The 15,501-nt window shown below is 52.9% G+C and overlaps 1 protein-coding gene across 4 annotated transcripts; it reads left to right on the top strand.

Moving 5' to 3' along the window:
- Positions 1–477: 477 nt before the first annotated feature.
- Positions 478–13,934, top strand: TXLNA (taxilin alpha). 4 transcript variants are annotated; one of them, XM_034754085.1, is made up of 11 exons: positions 478–691; positions 2,244–2,494; positions 3,452–3,790; positions 5,412–5,503; positions 6,570–6,740; positions 8,010–8,204; positions 8,767–8,886; positions 9,239–9,313; positions 9,934–10,026; positions 10,651–10,746; positions 11,308–13,934. In XM_034754085.1, exons 2-11 carry the CDS (start codon positions 2,278–2,280, stop codon positions 11,623–11,625), a joined length of 1,716 nt encoding a protein of 571 aa, XP_034609976.1. In that variant the 5' UTR covers positions 478–691; positions 2,244–2,277; the 3' UTR covers positions 11,626–13,934. The 4 variants fall into 4 exon arrangements, with proteins under 4 accessions (XP_034609976.1, XP_034609977.1, XP_034609978.1 ...); XM_034754086.1 differs by having other exon boundaries at positions 478–715; XM_034754087.1 differs by lacking the exon at positions 478–691 and adding an exon at positions 911–1,035.
- The last annotated feature ends 1,567 nt before the right edge of the window (positions 13,935–15,501 follow it).

Raw genomic sequence — 15,501 nt, 5'->3', positions numbered from 1 at the left:
CCCCAGGGCTTGTGCCTCCCTGCCCCCTCTCCTCACAGCTCCCCCCCCCCACCCCAGGGCTTGTGCCTCCCTGCCCCCTCTCCTCACAGCTCCCCCACCGCACCCCAGGGCTTGTGTCGCCCTATCCTCTCTCCTCACAGCTCCCCAGGGCTAGTGCCTCCCTGCCCCCTCTCCTCATAGTTTTCTCCCCCGCCGCTTAGGGCACGAGAAGGGGGCTCCTCCTGCCTACACTGCTCCGCTCCACCCCCACCCCCACCCCCACCCCCACCCTTCCTGTCGCGTTGCACGCCGGGAGATGTATTATCGCCCCCTGTCGCGTTGCACGCCGGGAGATGTATTATCGCCCCCTGGCGCGAGGCATGCCGGGAGATGTAGTCGCACCGGCTCAACGCCTCGAATGCCGCCGCTTAGCTGTATTTCCCGGCAGGCCTCGCGCCGCCCGCTCGCGGATTGGCTGGCGGGCCCGGCGGGTGACGACGCATGCGCTCTCTGTACCCGCTCAGAGGCCCGGGCTGGAGGTTGCAACCGCTTGCCCCGTCCCAGAGCTCCGCCGCGGGGAAGAAGGGCCGCCGAGCGCCGAGGGGACCCGTATGTAGGGGGCTCTCCGATCTGCCGGAGTGCGGCCGGCGGCCGCTACTGATTGGCTGAGGGTAGGGAGCCACGTCAAGCTGCTCGGCGGTGACGTCACGTGGTACGTCGGTGATGTCATTGCAGGGTAGGGGTGACATCCCTGCCTGCAACCTTCGGGGCAGAGGGAGCTCGCGCGGGGGGCGGGAGGGGGGGGCCAGGGGGGGCCGGGGGGGTAGGGGGGGGGGGGGGAGGGGGGGGGGGGGGCATAGTGCATAGGGCAGTGGGGGCTGGCACAGGGCACTTGCAGGGGATGCTGAGCAGGCTCTGTCGAGTGGGGTGTGGCACCACAGGGCCCATGGGGTAGCATAGTGGTGTGTGCAGAGCGTGGGATGCCACAGGGAGAGGGAGCGTTTGTGACAAAGGGGCCGTATGCACTGTGGGAAATCAGTGCTGCTAGGCCTGCAGGTGAGAGATGGGTCCATCTTGGTGCCTGTGCATGAACAGGTGCCGTGCTTGCCTGGCCCCCATTACTTTTTAACTTCCTCCCCTGGCTTCACGTGGCTGGTTGTGCCCTGTGTTGCCCTCTGAGAAGAGGCATAGATTAACCGTGTGTAGCTAGGCCCAAATTGGGGACACCGTTTTTCTCTTGTCATACGTGGGATCCAGATTGTTCTGGGACAGATAAGCTGCCTGTGTTTCAGAATCGTAAGTGTCTCTGAAACGGGAGACTGCAGGGTTGCTGCAGCAATTGCTTTTCTTGTCATCTGAGTGGTGAATGAGAGATTGAGGGTGAGAGAGAGAGTGTATCCCTGGAGAGGCATGAACATAGAAAGAAGGTGGAATTTGGCCTGCGTCTGTCAGTTGTGTTTCATGGAGCTGTTGATAAATCTCTTTGACCACCAGCTCTTCTTGGAAATTGCATGCTTTCCCTCCAGCCAAATGCGCCTGTTGTTTTAATAGACGCTGGCCCCTCTTCTGTCTTGAGGAGCCTGATTCAAGATTTTGGCCTCTGTGCTTAGTAAAGGCAATGCATTCAATACTAGAGAGAGAGGTTCTCATGTCAGCCTGCATGGGCCCCTCTAGGCTAATGCTGTGATCCATCCGAAGAAGTGAGGTTTTTACTCACGAAAGCTTATGCCCAAATAAATCTGTTAGTCTTTAAGGTGCCACCAGACTCCTTGTTGTTGCTGTGATCCATGGAACCCATTTCCTGGTGGCTTGTGGAATGAAATGTTCTGAGAGCAAAGCATGAAGTGAGGGGTGGGAACCTGGGTCTATCAGAAGGCTGCGGTCTGCAGAATACAGAAGTGAGAGAACCATTTACTCCAGGGGTTTGGAGGAACAGTTTACTCAGCTGGAGGAACAGTTACTCTGACGTGAACCCTTTATGGCAGGGGGGATAGCTTGGAGATATGGGAGGAAGGATGTGTGCGCTTTCCAATAGCAGAATGGGGTTAACAAAGCTGCCGTTGAGTAAGAGGCAGTGTATGAGTCTTACAGCTAGCAGTGGATGGGGAGGGTCAGGGAAGAACCTTGCTCTCCCAGTTCTGAATGTTTCGATCCCTGTTGATTTCACCTAGCAGTCAGTCTGTTGCAGGGTGGTGATTTCTGCTAAAATCCCATGAATCCTCATTTCTTAAAACTAAACTCGGGTGACATTTCTCTTTCACCAGGGTCTATTGAGACGGAGTGGGGAGAAAAGCCTTGATGAAGAACCAAGGTGGGGAGAACAAAGCCACTCTGCTGCCTGCTAGTCCTCCCAAAATGAACAGCAATCTGGTGCTAGAGGAAGGAGACTTAGCCGAGGCTGCAGCACCCCCTGAAGCTGGGGACTCCCCAAGCCAGTCCAGGACATGCAACTCTGAGCCTTCTGCTGCTGGCAATGCTGAGAGCCTGACCAGTGAGGAGCAGCATAAGAATGAGGGTGTGTTTCTGTGTTGAACTGAGTGGCCAAGCCTGGCTGTGGCTTTCTCTCTGGGGTGGCTGTTGTAACAAATTTCCATTCACTCACCTGGGGGAGGCCTGTGGCTTTAGAAGCAGAATCCTGGGTTTCATATCAGGTGTGTGTAACGTCTGTATATGTGCAGTCCCAAAGTAGTAACTGTGTGTATGGGATGGTGGATACAAAGGGGTGAAGATGCATCCACCCCTAGTTCTGAGCTGGCTGTATTGAATTAGTTACTGTTCATCCATTGCTCTGACCTCTAGGACTTTAGAGTCAAAAAATCAAACAGACCTGCTTTATTGGGCATTATTATTAGCCGCCCCCTCACCACCACCACCCCCGAGCCTATGCATTTGCTCTGCTATTGGTGCTATAGATATAACGAAAATAACCCTCCAGCTTGGGAAGCCCTCTAATTAAGTAAGTAGTTGGTTGAAATGAACCCTGCCATCCACATTGATGACCAGTAAATTTGGGGTCTGGTGAATGCCCAATGCCTGAGATGACTTACAGACCTCTGCTGTCAGGGTGGTGCCTAAGGAGAAAGTCTGTCTCTGAGCTAAGATAGGTTCTAAACCATATACTTCACTCCAGGAGCGGATCTTAGCAGGCTGTTCTTTTGAAGGAAAATGCACATTGAACCTGCTCCCAATAAATGTAGTGGGAGTTTTGCCACTGACAGATGTTGGGAGCCTGGTCATGCTCCCTAGATTGGAAGGGAACTCAGCCAGAAGTGCAGCTCCATTCTCAGAGCAGCTAGTTAGAGATGCAGTACCCCAGGAGAGTGCGTGTTGTTGAAAGTTTGCTGGCCCTGGTAGGAAGCCTTTCCGCTGCTCTCTGGTTATTACACAGGGCTACCGCAGAGAGGAGCTAGCAGAATAGAAATTGTTAGAGAAAGTGTCATGCTTTTGTCCTCGCCTCTCCTGTCTCCCACAGCTTCTCGTGTGGAGGAGGAGACAAAATCCTCCCAGCCTGCCATGTGTGATGTCTCTGAAGAACTGAGCAGGCAGCTGGAGGACATCTTGAACACATATTGTGTGGATGCCAGCCAGGAAGGTCCAGGAGATGATGGTGGGCAGAGCGAGCCCGCGGAGCCAGACGAAGCAGACAAGTGCCGGAGCGAATCCCCCAGGAATGGCGAGCAGGAGCCAGGCTGCCCTGAGATGAATGGAGAGAAGGAGGGCTCCAAGGGGACCGAGGAGTTCCGAGCCAATGACGAGTGTGGGGAGCGTGATCAGAAACGGGCCCAGGAGAAGAAGAAAGCCAAGGGTCTCGGTAGGGGTTCCCAGCCTTGGTCTGTGGCCAGCCTGGGGTGGGGAACTTTCCTCCTGGGGCCTTCCATTTTCATAGTGATTTAACTGCCCTATGCTAAAGCCAGTGAAATAAGCATCCTAACCATGCACTGCACAGCGATGCTGAAAAATGACATGGGTCCGTGTGCCATAGGGATGTGAAGAAATATGCCCTGTGCTCCTCCGGCACAGAGCAACCCTGAGCACTGACGGAGTGTCTGAATTCCGGGGGCACACAATTTTGGGCAGGGCATGTACAGCTTCGCGCTTCGGGCCAGGCTGAGTGCACGGCTTCTGAGAACTGTCTTCCCCCACACACACGCTCTCAGTAAAAAAGAAGGATGCAGGTGAGATCCTATAGAGACCATCAGTCATTCCTGCATTTGGATGAGAAAGTAAATCGCCCTGTTTGATCTGCATAAGCTGGCAACAGAGGATTTCCAAATAGGGTAAGCGTGCAAAACGAGTGTGCAATTGCCCGTCTAATTTGCATCTACGTTTATTGTAATTGCTTTAAAAATTAGACATGAAATTGCACACACAACTATGCACTAAACGTCTTTCCTCCGCTGCATTTACCGGAGGTTGGGATGGTTTAGCAGTTAAACCTGGACGTGCGAGTCCAAGACTCCCAAGTTCTATTTCCTGCTGAGCCACATGATGTCTGTGTGGCCTAGGTCAAGTTGCTTATCCAGCCATCTATCTTAGTATTGATATGACCCCCCCCCCCCACTACTGTAATATCTGAGCATCTCATTGATTTGATGTACTTATTCTCATGGCACCCTTGTGCAGATGGGGAACTAAGACTGAGGCTCAGATCTTCAAAGGTATTTAGCTATAGAGCCCTGCAGCCTGACCCGAACCCCATGGGATTTGACTACAGGTGTTGAGTCCGGGTCAGGTAGGAAAACAACCAGACCGGCTCTGGTCGGCGCTCCTCCTGCCCGGGGGTCAGCCCTCGGGTGGCTGCATGTCCTGCTCGAACTGAGCACCATCACCTTGCTGCACTGTGTGTGCTGCAGACTGGTTGTGCTGGGGAGTCACAGTGCACGCAGGCACTTGCAGCTGCCCCCACACTGGCCCCATGGGTCTGAGGAGCAGATCCAACCCCCCAGCAGGAGATGGCAGTTGTGCTGATGCAGGTTCGGCAGTGAGGAACTGTTGGGGTCAGGTCAGGAAACAACCTGAGCTTACGTCAGGTGGGCTTGGGTCTGGGTCAGGCTTAAAAATTACGCCTGGGAAGATGTCTATTTAGGCACCTACCTCTCACTGAAATTAATGAGATGTCTAAATACCTTTGAGGACCTGGACCTAAGTAACTTTCCTGAGGTCTCACAAGAAGTCAGTGGCAGAGCAGGGAATTGAACCTAGGTCTCTGGAGTCCATCCTCCCAAGGAAACCACCCCAAACTAAATTACACTGGTGGCTCAAATTCATGTGGAGAATCTAGGAAGTGCATCCGGGATCCTAGCTGTGGTTTTGTGTGTATTTGGAGCAGGGAATGTAGCAGCTTCTGGTTTCCACTTGGGTGCTTCCCCTTTGTCTTGTGACCCAGAGCTCCGTGTGAAAGAGCTGTTTCTGCTTTATGTCTTGCATTCCAGGCAAGGAGATCACTTTGCTGATGCAGACGCTGAACACGCTGAGCACCCCAGAGGAGAAGCTGGCAGCACTGTGCAAGAAATACGCTGAGCTGGTCAGTTCCTAGCACTACGCTTCAGGCTCTAGGGCGGGAGACATCTCTCGCTGCTGAGGGAGCAAGATTGTTTGGCGCCACAGGAGACAGACATGGCCCTAGGTTGAGGGGGATAGCCCATGCATACGCTGCAGTTATTAAACCTGGGTTATTAAACCTAGCTGCATTTTTGAACCCAGGTGTCCAGAGATTTTTTAAATCCAGATTGGATATTCTTCTAAAAAATCTGCTCTAGAAATTATTTGGGGGAAGTTTTATGGCCTGTGCCATACAGGAGATCAGACTAGATGATCACAATGGTCCCTTCTGTGCAGCTAGAGCAGGGGATAATGATACCGACCCATCTCTCATGGAGTTTGTGAGGGTTGATTAATACTTAGCATGTCTACAGCACCTTCCATGCAAGAAGCCAGCCTCACAGTCCCTTACAAGGTGGGTAGCCTCATCACCATTTTACAGGTGTGAAAACTGAGGCACAAAGAGGGGAAATCACTGCCCCAGTATCACTGACACAGCCACAGATGGGATCCAGGAGTCCAGACTCCCAATTTCCCCTGCACCAACCACTAGACATCACTCCCTCTCCACAATATAAGAGCTATTTTAATACTAGAAAGAAGCACGTGGCTATGGATTAGCTGTACAGGGAACGGCCTGACTCAGAGTCGTCCTCACAGAAATAAGTTCCATTGGAATCCAGAGTAGCGAATGGTGCCCAAAGAGGTTCCTGTAGAGTGATGAGTCCAGGGATAGAGGCTGAGGCCCACGCCATTGAGATAACACTGCACTCCACACCCCACCCGCATCTAAGCCAAGGACAGCATTTAATGCTAGAGCCAGCCCCTGGCTGCAGGAAAGGTGCTGTGCCCAGCGAGAGCTCTTGCTGGAATGGGGGGCTGTATGAGCCATGGCTTTCTCCAGGCCTCATTACTGCAGTGACTGTTTGCACTGTGATGCTCTTGTTATTCTCTTGGGGGCTAGAACGTTCTCCCCCTGAACCCAGAACCCCCTCCCTGGGGTGTAGCTGGAGTCTGCTGCATCTTTCCCTCTCTGCTTCTCCCTCCAGCTGGAAGAGCACAGGAACTCCCAGAAGCAGATGAAGATCCTGCAGAAGAAGCAGACTCAGCTGGTGCAGGAGAAGGACCATCTGAGGAGTGAACATAGCAAGGCCATCCTGGCCCGCAGCAAGCTGGAGAGCTTGTGCCGTGAGCTCCAGAGACACAACCGCACCCTCAAGGCAAGAGCCTCCTCGCTTCCCACCTCGGGAGCTCTGAACCTGAGAGAGAGGCACCAACGGAACAGGACTCTGTTTTCTCTCTCTCCCCCAGATCAGTGGTTGCCAACCTGTTAGGGCAACTGTACTCATTTACCAGAGTAAGGGCTTGGCCGTACCAGCCATTGCCTACTGCCTGCCATTTGTTAGTGTGCTGACCTTGCACTGCTTCTTAGCTTGCACACAGGGCCGGCTCTAGGCACCAGCAAAACAAGCTGGTGCTTGGGGCGGCATATTTTTAGGGGCGGCATTCTGGCACGGGCCATGTCGCACCTAAAAATGTGCCCCAGCCGCCCTAACTCACCTCCGCTGCTGCCGCTCGCGCACCGCTGCTCGCCCTCCCTCCCGAGTTCGCGAGCTTGGGAGGGAGGGGGAGACCCCGAGTGGCCGCGGCGCACACACTGCTTCTCCCTCTCCCTCCCTCCCTCCCTCCTAGGCTTGAGAGCCTGGGGGAAGGAGGCAGGGCTGGGGATTTGGGGAAGGGGCGGAGTAGAGGCAGGGCCGGGGGTGGGGTAAGAAAAAAAACGGGGTGGCCAAAATTGTTTTTGCTTGGGGCGGCAAAAATCCTAGATCCGGCCCTGCTTGCACAGACAGTGAGAGATGGGGGATTTGGCATGTCTAGTGAGACGGACAGACAGTTTAGAGCAACTGGTGCGTTGCGATGGGCTGGAGAATCTCAGATGAAGGAGGTGTGCAGTGGCAGTGCCCTGGCATCCAGCACAGAGGCTCTTTGGTAAGGTGGGAGCCTGGAGTACCAGTCGCACTCTTGAGTTTTCATAGCTGGGAACCCCTGGGTAGAAAGCAGTATCTGGCATTCAGCCTTACCCCACGTGGGAGTCAGTCTGGTCTATGTGAGACTGTCTGAGGCCAGCCCACTTTCTGCATAGCCCTGTGTTCGATTTCACTCCACGATACTGCCCATCGCTAAACCTACCCAGCGCAGGACAGCTGAAATGGGCAGACCTGACTTGTCCATTGTCTGCCTTTTGTCTCAGGCGGATGGATAGTTGGAGACAGGGGGAAAAGGGCACCAAGGTGGGCTGGGGGACGGGAGGATGCAGGGCAGGGGCCACGCAAACCTCTTTCCTCTTTGGCCTAAACGATAGAACCTGTGCCCTGAAGGGCAGGGTGATCTGGGTAAGTTGCTCTGTGGGTGAACTGGTCAGATGTTCCCTGTGCATTACACGAGGGATTGACCTGGGTCCCTCCATTCCTTTTCCTCTCCTCCCATAGGAGGAAGGCGTCCAGCGCGCACGGGAGGAGGAGGAGAAGCGGAAGGAAGTGACGTCCCATTTCCAGGTGACGCTGAATGACATCCAGCTGCAGATGGAGCAGCACAACGAGCGGAACTCCAAGCTGCGCCAGGAGAACATGGAGCTGGCAGAGAGGCTGAAAAAACTCATTGAGCAGTATGAGCTGCGGGAGGAGGTGGGGCACCCATCGGAGGAGGAAAACTGGGGCCTAGCAGGGATGGGGGAATGGGGGGGGTCTGCAGAGCAGATGGAATCCTGGGGCAGCTGGGAGGGGGATGTTTCCTCCACTTCTCTCTCTCTCTCACTCACTCACACACACGATGTGGATTCCTGGAGACTGGGATGATTATTCATTTAGGTCATGATAGCACTGCAGTGCTGTTGGCTGCACAGAGCTAGTCACCCCAGACCTGCCTGATACTCCTTATCACCATAGTACAAATGGGAAACCGAGGCACAGAGCGGTGAAGTGACTTGCCCCACGCAGCGAGCCAGTGGCGGGGAGAGGATTAGAACCGAGGAGCCTGGTGCTCTAAGCACCAGACTGCCGCCTCCCCCATGCAGTCACGTGAGTTAGAGGTCCCTCCTTCGCTAACCCAGATACTATGAACTAGTGGGCCTGCCCCACATAGAATGCACAGGGCCTCTGGGCGGCCTGTGGAAGTGTCCTGCAGGATCATTAACGGAGCAGAGCGTAGGTGACCTGTTTGGAACAGCCCCTGTATTTCCCTTGGCAGCATATCGAGAAGGTGTTCAAACACAAGGATTTGCAGCAGCAACTGGTGGATGCCAAGCTCCAGCAGGCCCAGGAGATGCTGAAGGAGGCAGAGGAGAGACACCAGCGGGAGAAGGACTTTGTAAGTCTCCAGCTTTGGCAACGGTCTTAGCAAATCCTGTTGAACCTTTTCGCTCTCGCCTCCCTGCTAACGCTTTCCTAAGTGCCGCTGGCCCGTTGGGAGGTAAGGAATTGCCCAGCCAGATGAGGCTGTCCCAGTCCAGTATCCTCTGCCGTGGCCATCCCCAGCAATAGAAGCCCTGGTCTGTTCTTCAGCACTGGCTGTACTTTGCTACTGGATCAGTGCCAAGCCCCTGCCTTGCAGGTGTGTCTGATTCTGACCCAGCTGGCCCTTCCCGAGATAGGATGGACCCAAGCTCTTCCCTGGAGTCCACTTAGCTAACTGCATTCCCATCTCCCTCGTTCTCCTCTAGCTGCTGAAAGAGGCCGTGGAGTCTCAGAGAATGTGTGAGCTGATGAAGCAGCAGGAGACCCATCTCAAGCAGCAGGTAAGGTAGCCCGGCCCAGGCTGTCTGGCTCTTATCGTTCCCTTCATCCTGCAAAGAGGTGGAAGGAAACCTGGTTCCCTTGGGGGAGGGGGCAGTCTGCACTGCTGTGTTGGCGCCTGGATTTCAAAGCTTGGAAGGTCTCCATCAGCACAGGAGGTACAATGCAGGGCAGGACCTCCCTATGCGCTTTAACCTCTCTGCCTCCTTGGAGGAAGGAAGAGGTCCGAGTTTTACCAGCATCTTTCTCAGTGCTGGAGTAGGTTGTCCTTTCACACGGGACAGAAGGCCTAATCCTGCGAGGTGCTGAAGTCAGTGGAAGTTGAGGGCATGCAGCACCTTGCAGGATTGGGCCTAAGCAAGATGAGAGGATTGTTCCCCTCTGTCTAGTCCAGGACTCTGAGCATAGCAGCTTGGTGCTGCGAGTTACACCATAGAGCCCTGAGCTCTACTGAACCACAAGGGCTTGAATCCTAAGAGTCAGCTCAGTTCTTCACAGAAATCCAGCCTCTCCCATGCTGGACACTGGACTGAGGAGGAATGGGGAAGGGAAGCTGAAACAAGATGCCTGCTGTGCAGTGTCAAGGTACTTGGTGCTGAACTGTAATTCCCTCTCTCCCTAGCTGGCCCTCTACACAGAGAAGTTTGAGGAGTTTCAGAACACGCTTTCCAAAAGCAGTGAGGTGTTCACTACATTCAAACAGGAGATGGAAAAGGTACTGTGGCTGTCACCCCTATTGGCCAGAGAGCTGGCATGGGCCTCTCTGATGTGTTAGAGCCACTGTCTGCCACCATCCTCACTAGGTTTCCAAGCTGGTAAAGCGGCAACTCCTTGATCACGTGGAGGCCAGCTTTCACCATCCTCAGAAATCCTCGAGGAGCCACGTACTCCTGGGAAGTAAACCAGCTAGATACAGCAATCATTAGCAGAAGGAGCTTTCCTGTGGAACAGGATGGATGGAGTTGATCTGGGATGGGGTGGGAGAGGTTGGTCTAGGGTTAGCGGTGATAGGCAGAGCCTGCACCTGAGCCATCTCAAAGGTATGGGGAGTTTGGAGCTGGGCGTGGGAGTGGCTTAGTCCCATCTCTTATTTGGGTTTGTTGTGCCCTGGTCGATGGGTGGCTTGGGGAGGCCTGGTCAATATTCCCTCTCAGTGAAACTGACTCCAGTGGGTGAGATGAGGCAAGGCGGAAGGGCTGCTGCACTTTCTTGGGCCGGCTGGCATCTGACCCCTTGCTCTGGGAATGTCCATGCCCCCTCAAGGGTGCTGTAGAAACTGGCCAATCGCGACGCTCTGTATCACTGTTTCTCTTTTCCTTTTATTACTGTATTTCTGTAGATGACAAAAAAGATCAAGAAGCTGGAAAAAGAGACCACTGTGTATCGGTCTCGCTGGGAAAGCAGCAACAAGGCTCTGCTGGAGATGGCCGAGGAGGTAAGCTCCGTCCTTGGTACCACGCTGCGGCACCTAGTCAGGCATCTGGTTCAGCTCTGCATTTTATTGGGTACACTGAGACTGGCAAATAGCCCATGGCGAATGCATCAGAGAGCGATCTAGTGATTAGAACAGGTGACTGGGAGTCAGTACCAAGAGTCTGATTCCTGGCTTTGTCACTGACTCATTGTGTGATCTTGGGCAAGTCCCTTCCCCTCAGTGTACAGAGGGGCAAATTAAGGCAAAGGGGATAACGAGACTCACCAAACTCGTGGTGGGGAAGCAAGGGTTAATGATGATGCTTGAAAGGAAGGTGCTACCGAGATGGACAGTCACTCCCTGTACCCCCGGGGAACAGGTAGGTTGAAAAGGATGGTGACAGCATATGAGTGTTGGGTCCTTCAGTAACTGCTGATATGTTTGCCTGTGAACTTAGCCTGTTTCTTCCAGGAGTTTCCCTTTGCCTCTCTTCCCCCGCCTCAGACCCTAGGTTGCTGTATTAGCTGTAAGACTCTCAATTCCTCACCTTCGCTGCTTAGGGACCGTTGACTCTTTTTGCAGAAAACCCTTCGGGACAAGGAGCTGGAAGGGCTTCAGGTGAAAATCCAGCGCCTGGAGAAGCTGTGCCGAGCCCTGCAGACCGAGCGCAATGACCTAAACAAGAAGGTGCAGGACCTGTGTGCCCACACGCCCCAGGCCGAAGCAGACACGCTGGAAGCCCTCAAGGACCCATCTCGAGACAGCTTTGGTGAGCCAGCACTAGGGGGCGCTGTAGCACAGCAGTGCCCCAGGGAGGATTGTCTTCGCTCAGCCAAGCCGATGCACTGCACAGAACCTGCGGAGAACCCCGGAGAACTGAGCATAGGAGCTTTGGGTTAGGCTGGGACTGAGGAATGCTCTCGTGCTTACTAAGCTCTTGGATCAGCAGGTGGAGATAGGGGAAGGGACGGTAACATGTGAATGGTGCCACAGACTGATCTAATGTCCTTTCCTTAGTCCCGGCACTGGGGGCTTTGAGATTTTCCAGTTTAGGCTTTTGGAATTTTTTTTTTTTTTAATATATACATATATATATATGATATATAAAACGATGTGCAGGGCAACATACACTTTTATATATGAATATATATCAACTAGATTGACCCACTTCCCTGCGTGCGCGTGGATATCTAATACATGGATTTTCAACTGATTGATTGGCCCTTTTGCTAAAAGACCTTGTTAGTGGTGAGCTGGGATGCCCTTTTAAAAGCTAGTGCAGCCCAGGGGGTCAGATGGGTGAACCGTCTCCAGTCCCTCCCGCCAGCTCAAAGCATCCAAACAACTGGAAATGTCATGAGCGTGGTCTGCAGCTGTTCTGCTTTCAACGTGACTTTAAACCAGAGAGTGGAAATGGGGAGAACTTGAAGCATTTCTCAGCCTCGGATTCTCCTTTTTCTCCTTCCTGGTTTAAATCCGACCTGGCTGTAGGCAAGCTGCTGGGGTGTGCTGGCTTATTTTTTCCTGGTTAGCACTTTCTCTTTCCCTTAGAAGAAGGAGGGAAGAGGCTGTTTTTCTTTGTCATACAGTCCATGTATTGTATGGGAGCAAAAAGAAATGGAGAAACAGTGGGGGTCTTGGACACATCAGAAAGCCCCCTAGTGGCCGTCCCTCTGGGCCTTTGATATTTCCAGAACCTGCTGATGTCTCAATAGCCTTATAATTCACAGTTGCCTCTATGCTATACGCACACATGCACAAGTGTATTAAAGAGTTAATCCAAAGGTCTACTTCCTACTTGTTTTGCACATGAATACCGTGAGGGGGTGTGGAGGTCCTCCAGGTTATTGTCTAGATTCCTTTCCCTGTGGAAGGGCCTCTGTGCTGCCCCACGGTAGGTGTTTACAAAGCAGTGGTTCCATAAAGACAAAACCTCAGCTTTCTCCTTGGCTGAATAGTTGGGCCCATGAGCAATGTGCTCTGGGCTGAGCCCCTGAGAAGGGAGCTATGTCCACATGGATATTCTACTGGCTGGGACGTGCTGCTGCTCCAGTGCTCTGGCAGGCTCCTTTTGACTTTGTTGTAACAGCACCTCATTCACAAGTACCCTTCCCCAGTAACATACCCATCTGACCGTCTTCCTGGCTGTCAGACTGACAGCTGCTCTGCAGGGAAAAATTGCTGAGAGAAATGGATGCATGCAATCTCTCCCTTCAGCAGAGTGTGAGAGAAGCACACGATTTGTCCATCAAGTCAGGCCCATAAGATGGGGAATCTGCTGCTTTAACAGGTCCTTATGGGGGCAAAATCCCACTGACTTCAGTTTGGGAGTCTTGCCTGAGCAAGGACTTCTGGATTTGGCCCTCAGATAACCATTTCTCTAAACTCCTCCACTCATGTAAATCTCCCCATTTTGGGGGGCAGTCGTCTGGTAGTTTTGAAGCAAGCCTCACTAAAACTTTAGTTCACAATATACTTTATTTTCAGTACCGTCCTCCTTTGCTTAAAACCAAACATGATCTGCTCAAGTAAATTTCAGTCACTCTCTGCTCTGTTATCTTTCTTGGACTGGACCCCTTTGGTGGGGAACTTTAATTTTTCTTCCCACTGTTTCTCTTCTGGCAACACTGCTTAGCAGGCTCTCTAGGCAGCTACACAGGGCCTTATAAACCATCCACAGTGCTGTTTTGGGGATCAGCCAGCAGAAGGTGCTACTGTACACTCGTCCTGTCTCCACTTGAGTTCAAACAGTATTGACAGTATGACTTTTCCAGTTAATGCAGTAAGTCTGTAGTGGAGACAGGACCTAACAAGCTGGAATCTTTCTGGTCTTCACAGAGCAGGAGGTCTTAGCCTGCTGATTAGCCTGGGTCTCTCCTTAAGTCAGTGAAACGTACTCCATGGAGCTTGGCTTTGGTTTTGTCTTCTGGCCCCCTTGCTTGAAGTATCACTACTGTCAGCTCAGGGAAGTCTCTCTCTGCCTCTCAATGCAAACTGGGACTTACTGAGCAAGAGAATGTATTTATGACCTGACGGGACCACGCCTCGTTTTTGGAAGGTTAGTTAAGGTGAAGGGCTGCAGCCTGTATCCGGACTTTCCTCAGCTCCTGCTGTTTAGAAATCCACACTCTTTTTGCGATGGTACAGATAACCTGTGTCTGGGATCTGTTGTATGTATCTTCATATCCAATAGAAATGCACATAAACTACTTGCTGGTGTGTTTGTACTTCTTTCCCCTACACGGTGAGCCAAGTTTTCTGTATCTTTCTAGAGAGAATGATGTTCTTTTCCTGTATCCTAATTACAGGCTGCATCCACCATGGAGTGTGCATAAAATATTTGCAAGTAACCAGGGAAAGCAGGAAATGCTGGGCATGGGGTGGGTCAGTGGTCTGATGCCGATGCGTCACTAGATCCATATTGCTGCTTGTGGGACTGCACCATAACAAGGCCCTCCTTTGTGTTAGGAGGAAGCATTGATGAGCTGGGAGCCAGTTCAGCATTTTAGCAAGAGCTGTGGGCAAGGTACAGTACATTGTACCCTTTCCACCCAAGAATGCTGATGCTGTGTCTACACTACAGACTTCTCCTGACAGCAGAGTTTTGTGGGTCTGGGGTGCGAAGAGCAATGATCACTGACCGACTGAGCTGTGCCAACCACAGCCACTAGTGTAGATACAGCTATCCCACCAAAACAGAACTTTAGCTTATCTTGCTCAGGGCGGCTGGAATAAGCCATATCAGCAGAAGCACAGTTTTGCTGGTTTTAAGCTGCATCCACACTAGGAGTACTTTGCCTATATAGTGTAGACATGGCCTGAGCCTGCCGGCCTCAAACAGCATTCAAGGAATTGGCTGCTTTACCTCAGGCCTGGCCCTTTGTTCATCACTTGCCAAACACTGGCCTGGGGTCTTGTCCCCTGTTCCTCCTCCCCATGCTCTTCTCCTTGGTGCCATGTAACCTCAATGGCACTGAGCTGCAGTTTTGATTTTGCCTTCGTGGGGATGTCACTCCAGATGAGCCCAATTTTACACAGGTCTTGTGGCTGTCGTGAGTTGGGCTTGCAGTGTATCCTGTCCCTGGGCAGCACAACTGCTGGTGAAGCTGGGGGTGGCAAAGAACCAGCCTACCCAAGTCAGGATTGGCTTTGAGCGTCCCTTCAGGCTGTAAGGGGTGCCTACGCTCGCTCAAGGAGAGCTAGAAGCAGGGATTTCCATTAATGAGATGTAAAGGGAAGCACAGCTTCTCCCTGGGCTGTTAGGCAAAGACTTGAGTAATGCACCAGCCCACGGAGCCGGAGGCCTTTGGGTGCTGAAAACTGCCAGGCTCGGCTTTAAACGTAAGACGTCCGAGGGAAATCGACTCCTCTTGATGCCATCCCAACAGCCTCCCCCCTGTGAGGGCCTTTTTCCTCAGCTTGCTGTGTGACCCCTTGTACTAAGCACTCCTAGGGGACCCTGCTCTGAACTACAGCTACCCCTGGTGATCTCCCCAAATGGTACCTCTGAAGCACCAGTCCTGCCATGGCTGTTAATGATCAGCTGGAAGGGGCTGTGGTGTGGAGGGCAAAAAGCGGGTGGTGCCTTTTTGAAAGAGGAAGGACTTGGCAGAAAGCATCTATCACGAGATGTTGCCCAACCTCCCCAGGTGTCCTGGAAATGGAGCCTGCTGCTGGAGCCTGTCAGCACTGGGAGGTTGGGAAGCAGCATCCATAAGGCTAGTATTGCACCTGTGGTGAACCTCCTCCGTCCCCTGCAGGAGACAGACCCGCGTC

Source organism: Trachemys scripta, chromosome 20 (genome assembly GCF_013100865.1).
Source record: "Trachemys scripta elegans isolate TJP31775 chromosome 20, CAS_Tse_1.0, whole genome shotgun sequence".
Lineage (NCBI taxonomy): Eukaryota > Metazoa > Chordata > Testudines > Emydidae > Trachemys > Trachemys scripta.
This window is presented reverse-complemented; position numbering and strand designations above follow the sequence as displayed.